Source organism: Coffea eugenioides, unplaced genomic scaffold (genome assembly GCF_003713205.1).
Source record: "Coffea eugenioides isolate CCC68of unplaced genomic scaffold, Ceug_1.0 ScVebR1_2792;HRSCAF=3888, whole genome shotgun sequence".
Classification (NCBI taxonomy): Eukaryota; Viridiplantae; Streptophyta; class Magnoliopsida; order Gentianales; family Rubiaceae; genus Coffea; species Coffea eugenioides.
This window is the reverse complement of record NW_020863310.1, coordinates 21,222-28,404: the sequence shown is the minus strand read 5'-3', so window position 1 is coordinate 28,404 and position 7,183 is coordinate 21,222. Positions and strand designations below refer to the sequence as shown.

The 7,183-nt window shown below is 37.2% G+C and overlaps 1 protein-coding gene across 1 annotated transcript; it reads left to right on the top strand.

Annotated features, from left to right (window-relative positions):
• The first annotated feature begins 248 nt into the window (after positions 1–248).
• Positions 249–3,761, top strand: LOC113757163 (putative late blight resistance protein homolog R1B-16). The gene has a single exon (XM_027300574.1). It carries the CDS (start codon positions 249–251, stop codon positions 3,759–3,761), a length of 3,513 nt encoding a protein of 1,170 aa, XP_027156375.1.
• Positions 3,762–7,183: the final 3,422 nt, after the last annotated feature.

The window sequence follows — 7,183 nt, the reverse complement described above, 5'->3', positions numbered from 1 at the left end:
GGATTTTGGGTGAAGCCAATTCTACCTAGTTGAGTAATTGATTATCACTGTCTGGGGTCCACCTTGATGCCAATTCCACCTAGTTGAATAGCTGATTATCTCAATACTCTTCATCACCTTCTCACCAGAAACAAATAAGAAAAGCAAAAGTAATTTTAAGGAAAGAAATACTTGCCAGCTCTGCAGTTAGTGAGATTTGTCTCCCTTAAAATTTGAGAGTGAAACTGACGAAAATCCCTGCATAAGAGATGGAGATGGCCTCCACTTGCAGCATTGATCGTGTCTTACTTGTTCTAGAGTTGCTTCTGAACAACCGATTCCGAGGCCGGTATGTTCGTGATGCAATCAGACACATGAAATTTCTCAAAACATTTCTTATGTGTGCAAGAAAGTGGAGCCAAAGCAATGATTTGTACTTGGAATCTGACAATGTTGTGAAGAAGGTGAGTCTTCCATCTTTCTTATCTCGCATCGAAGACACCTTTCACGAATATGAGAAGGACATTCACTCTCTTTCCCATAGATCAGAAACGGATAAACAAGAAATTGAGAATTATACTATTGGTAGTTATTATAGCATGTTCAGGGAACTTGAGAAACAGATCAAATCACTGAAGCAAGAAATCATCAAAATTTACTTTGCTTTGGCAAGCAGCAGGTCATTTCAATCAAATTCTTGTATGACAGATGACGAGCTAATGGAATTCATAGACCTCATCCTACAAAATCTAGCAGATTTGACGAATGGCTATATGGCTATATGTAAAATTAGTGAATCGTATATTTCTGCTGCTTTGACTTTGAGTGCTCAAGTCCAAGCCCTTGAAGCAAAGCTGACATTCTTGAAAAGCTTCATTCCCTTTGCCAAAATGCGAGGAACCGCAGATATTCCTGCCTTGCTATTGTCTCACTTTGAAGTGGTGGCTTTGAAAGCAGCACGCCTCTCTTACATGTGTTTTTTTTGGGATGATGCTGAGGCAATGCACAATCCTGAGCTCTACTCCATGGTATATGAACAACAACAGAAGATCAGAGCTGTTGATTTTCATGTCTACGAGATTTATAAGGAAGTACTTGGAGCTTCAAACTCCTCAACATCATTACATACAGCAGAGATGGATGAGCAGATATTGAACAACTTCAATGATTCTCTTATAAGTTGTCTTTGGGAGCTGTTATGCTACAGTTCAAGTTTTATGGATTCTGTGAAAGATGAAATGCACATACTCTATGCAGGACTGAGATTTTTGAGAAGGATTTTAAGGAAGCATCAGGAGAAAATGGATGAACAAAATGAAAAAATTGGAGCCCTCCTTAGTGAGGCAGGGATTATAATTTGCTCGCTTTCGCTAAACAGAGTGCAAGGAGAAGAAGTTGGCTTCTCAGAATCCACAGAGGCTCTTGATTGTATTCATATGCTGGCTAATACCAACATCCATATCAAGCATTTTAAGGATCAGATCAGTGGCTCAAGCATTATAGGGAGCCATCCAAATCCCTCACATAGCTTAACAGTACAAGAAGTTTGCAAGCCTTTGAAGCACATGCCATCGAAAGGAAAAGTACCAATCACACATGAAGACATGGTTGATCTTGATGACGAGGTAGAAAAGTTAATTGAACGACTTGTCAGCGGACCAGAACAGGTGGAAATTGTTCCCATTGTGGGAATGGCTGGGCTTGGTAAAACAACTTTAGCCAAAAAAGTTTACAATCATCGTTCAGTTATCTATAACTTCCACATTCGTCTTTGGTGTACTGTTTCCCAAGAATTTAACATGAAAAGCTTGTTAATACAAATTTTGTGCCCTGATGGGAAACAGTCTAACATGGATGAAGAGCTTAAAAACTTGAATGAACATGAATTGCTTCAACAGCTCTATCAAAGGCTGAAGACGAAGAGGTATCTTGTTGTTTTTGATGATGTCTGGGACTTCAGGGCATGGAATGAGTTGAGATATTCATTCCCAAATGATAAGAATAGAAGTAGAATCCTCTTCACCAGTCGATTTTCTAATGTGGCCTCACAGGTTCAATATGCGGGCAAACCTCACAATCTTCGCCCACTCAGTGAGAAAGAAAGTTTTGAATTGCTGCTGAAGAAGGTATTTGGAAAAGAAGATTGTCCTCAAGCATTGCATGGAATCGGAATGGAGATTGCCAAAAAGTGTATCGGATTGCCACTTGCAGTTGTTGTTGTAGCTGGAGTCCTGGCAACTATAGAGCATGATATTTTAGTTTGGGAAGAATTTGCTAGAAGTTTAACTTCGACCATGGTGTCTAGTGCAGACCAGTGCAAAAAGTCATTGGAGCTCAGTTACGAGCATTTACCATATCACTTGAAGGATTGCCTGCTGTATTTTGCCTCATTTCGAGAAGATGAAAAAATTGGTGCCAAGAAGTTGATGCGTCTATGGATTGCAGAAGGGTTTGTGGAAAAAATTGAAGGAAAGAGATCAGAAGACATTGCAGAAGAATATTTGATGGACCTAATTGGTCGAAACTTAGTTATGGTAAGTAAAAGCAGATCCATTGGTGGAGTCAAAACTTGTTACATTCACGATTTGATATTTGAGTTCTGTAAGGCCGAGGCAAAAGAAAAGAAGTTTCTTCAGGTCCTGCGAGGATATGATGAGCTTTCTACCTTTAATGAACCTCCCTTCCTACATCGGTTATCCATTTGCTCCAGTGGAGAAGATTTTATAAAGGCAAGGCTATTTTGTCCACATTTATCTAGTCTGCTCTTATTTGGTCAGCAGGTTCAATTATATGAGTTTGAGCTGCTTAATATCTCCTCCCTTTTTTGCATCTATAAACATCTTGAAGTCCTGAATTTACAGTGCATTAACCTAATGCTTAAGGAGCTTCCGACTGAAGTCGAATCACTTCTTTCTTTGAGGTACTTAGCCCTTACATCTTGGAACTTGACACTCGTTCCACCGTGTATAGCCAAGCTCTCAAATCTGGAAACCTTTCATCTAATTTCTGGTCGGAGGGTTTCATTGCCAGATAGCATCTGGAACATGAAGAAGCTGGTGCATGTAAATGTAAAGGATTCCATTGTAATTCGTCTTTCTTCGAATGACAACGTTCTCGAAAACCTCTCCACTTTACCTAATTTAGGCACGTTCTCCGGTCTGCTTCTTTCTTCTGATCAAGAAGCAGAGAACATATTGAGAAGGATTCCCAACATTCGCGGACTCAAAATTAATCTGATTGGAAACAGAGTATGCTGCAACATGAGTCATCTAGAATGTCTAGAATCACTTACCTTAAATCTGATTCACTTCTCAGGTCCGTCGGATCATGTTGAGCTTTCTTTGCCCATGAATTTAAAAAAGTTGTGTCTTGCCTGGATGGATCTTGCCTGTAGTCAAATGTCATTGATTGAACAACTTCCTAATCTTGAGGTCTTCAAATTAGAACAGGTTTGGCTCAAAAGATGGAAGCTAATGGAAGGAGGATTCCCCAAACTCAGGGTCTTGACTTTGGTAGGTGTAAAGGTTGCGGAGTGGACAGAGACAGACTCTGACAGTGATGATTATTTCCCGTGTCTTCAGCAATTAAAACTCCGTAGAATTTTTTATTTGGAAATGATGCCTTCGTGCTTAGAGCGTATATCAACTCTTCAAACAATTATAGTGCTATATTGCGGAGATGGTGTTGAATCTTTGGCACGGGAAATTGAAGCAGCACAGAAAAATTATGGAAATGAGAATCTGGAGATCATCATGGAGAATTCGGGGATCGGCTTCTATTGATGGGCGTCAGCTGGTCCAATGTCAGGTAATTTTGGTCATTACCAATAATTAGCTTGCACAAACAAGCATGCATTTTTGTTTTAAACGAAATTAATTGATATCCTCTTATTTCTCTATTTATATATTTATTTTTGGTAGCTTTGTACTTTTTTCAACTTTCAGTTGCCTATAATGCATGCATGAGTACATTGAAATTGATGAACAAATAACTAATGATTGCTCTTTTTTTTTCTTCCTTCTTTTCTTTTTCTTTAATGATATCAGCAGGGATTGCTACATTTATTTTTGCCTCTTGAGATTGAAACTGCTCATCTATGTATTCTGGCTTTCTCTGGCCCTTTTGTGGAAGATGGAGATAGAAGTTGAATGGATGGCCCTTTTGTGGAAGATAGTGGAAACAATCAATGAGGTCTGTACGCCGTGCACCATTTTATCAATCTCTACAGCAGCATGAAAATTTAAAATTTATGCCTCATTGAAATCCTTTGCTGTTGGTGTGGAAGAACAAGACAGTTGAAGAAGCAAATTTGCGCTTGAATTTTTCTTAATTTTTGTGTTGCTGAATTTAGTACTTCTTGTGTGCTATTCCTGTTCAAAATGTGTCAAGAAACTCTGCCTTTTTTTTTTTTTTTTTTTTTTCCTTTTTGAGGTTGAAACTCCATCATTTTGACACAGCAGATTAACAATTTATGTTCGAGCTTATGACTTTTGGAAGAATGAGACGGCGCAATTTGGAAATTAACAGCCGACTTTAGATCCACAAATTCATGCCTATAAAGGTAAAAATTGCAATTGGGATCACCAAAGGCAATGCGTGGCTTAATCGAGATAGAGTTCTAGTCCATTGCAGGATTGGTTGAAGATATATACTGCCTAGTCATAATTTTGAACCCAGGATATCCACCTTTGGAATTTCCTAAATTTCCAAAATTGAGTAGCCATTGAATTTTGAATTGTTTAACTCCAATTTCAAAAAATTCCCAACATAGTCCCAATTTTCTTTGCTTCTTGCTCTTTCTGTTTGTTCAATAATTGAATATGTCAGTTCTCTTCCTCACTTTCCAAATAATAATAATAGTAAACAATTTTCTTGAACCGCACCATGCTATCAAGTTAGTGGATCAGCAATGCAGCATAATGGTTTAACAACTATCCCGTATGAGCGAACAATTTGCTGTTAGTGTGGAAGAAAAAAACAGCTGAAGAAGCAAATGTGTGCATGGATATTGTGCATGGATTTGGTGTTGATTAATTTAGCAATTGTTGTGTGCTACTTCTTTCAAACTTTGTTCCAATTTGCTGAAAAGGGACAACTTCAAAATGGTTGATTTGTTGTCGTCAAGAAACCCTGTAGCTCTCGGTTTTTTTTTTTTTTTTTTTTTTGTATTTTTTTAGGAGGTAGAAACTCCATAAATCACACGACTTGCATTAATCAATTTATGCCTCATCTAGTGACTCTTGGAAGCATGAGACCACAGCAAATTTGGTACCACTAATACGATTCAGCTAGAAGATTAACAGCAAACCTTTGGTCTACAAATACATGTCATATGGAAACCTCTATGATCTTCTTTTTCCTGCCCAGAATGGTTATGTAAAGGGCATAATATGATCCAGAAAGTTTTGCACTTGTGATTTCAAAAGGGCTTGCGTGGCTTCATCAGGTTAGAGTAGTTTGATCACTGCATTTGTTGAACATGTATATTGCTCTATAACAATTTTGAACCCCAAGATATCCAACTTTTGAATGTGCAAAAATTTCCAAATCAATTTTACTTCTTCAAGTGGGAGAATTGTGGTAAATAATGAAATATGGGACTCTGGTTCCTTAAGTTTACACTGATTATCACTTGCATCTTTTATTTTTATTTTACTAATTTCGGACCCTAAAATCTGTCAAACTATCTCAAATCACCCCAAACAATTCATATTGCCAATGAAGGTACACTAAAAGATATGCATTGGCTCATTTCATTTACAATTCTTAAGACATAAATCCCCAACATAACTGAGAAGCCATTATAATGTGGCAAATTAGTTTATTAATCATATACTTGCATTATAAATGTTTGAGATGGATTAGTAACTTTAGGTGTCAAGCATCTGAATAAAACTTGGAGGTGCAATTTCACATGAATTAGTAACTGTAAGCTATAAAGTATCCAAAATAAAAGTTTAGAATACAAAGCGAGAATCATTAAAACACTTCCTCTTGTGATTTCAAACAATCCTGCTAAAAGCATTGAACTCTTTGGTCTTCAAAATTGGGAGTTTATAGTGATTGATAACTTATCAATTCTTTTTTTTTTTTTTTGCTGCCTATCAATTGATAACTCTTAAGTCTTTTTTCTCTTTTTTTTTTTTTTGGGGTCCCCCACTGTTCCTTTTCTGTGTTTAAATAAGGTAACTAGGCCGACACTGCAAAGAAGTCTTACCTAATGAAAAGGAATAAATCTTTTTAAAACTAAAAGCAAGTCTAGGTGCAAGGTTCTTGATTGAATACGAGTGTGAATGAGTCCATAAACAACAAAAATTTCTTTACTTAATCGAGATGGCTTTATGATGATTCCAACACAAAATTGCTTTTTTGCCCCTTCTGTTCTCGAAACCTGTCTTCTTAAATTTTTTTTCTTTTTTTTTTGGCCCCTTCTTTTCTTTTTTCTGTCTTTAACCAAGGTAACTAGGCCAACATGCAAAAGGGTCTTATTTAATAAAAAGGAATAAATCTTTCAAAACAAAAAACATTGCCCTTGAGGCACTTGATCAGGGAGCCTTTCTTAATGGACAATGCCAAACGGGTACTCCTTGAGTATGATTACAAGTTCACAACATTGCCTCGACTACTTTGTTGATTTTTTCTTTCTTGCTCCGTTTGTTTGTTGGATAGTTGAATATCGCATTTCTCTTCTTCACGATCCCAGCCAAAAAAAAAAAAAAAGGAAGTAAATTTCAAGAAAGAAATCCTTGCTAGCTCTGGAGGTGGGATTTGTTTCTCCTTCAGCTGCCGTAAAAATTTGAGAGGAAAATTGAGGAAGATCCCTGCATGAGAGATGGAGATGGGCTCCCCTTGCAGTTGCACTAATCGTATCTGAGTTGATCTGAAGTTGCTCCTTAACAACTTTCAAAAATGCAATGGATATTATTGCTAGTATATGAATGCACATACGTATATTGAATTTCTACAAGTTAGCAAGGATAAATACAAAATTTTTTCGAAACTCGATGCCTAAAAAGGAATAATTTTTTGACCAGTTGGGGCACAGTTACCAACTTAGAGAGGTACTAGGAGAGGTAAACCGCGCTTCGCGCGGTGGAATATAAAACGTGAATGCCCATGAAAGATTAAAATTGTGTAAATAATAGTTGGCTTTATTGATAAGTAATATTAGATCAGAAGTAATAGTGGAGGTATATGTATTGGT

Bases quoted from the DNA above. Each gene is read 5' to 3' on its own strand.
- LOC113757163 (XM_027300574.1), top strand. From the start codon at position 249: ATGGAGATGGCCTCCACTTGCAGCATTGATCGTGTCTTACTTGTTCTA.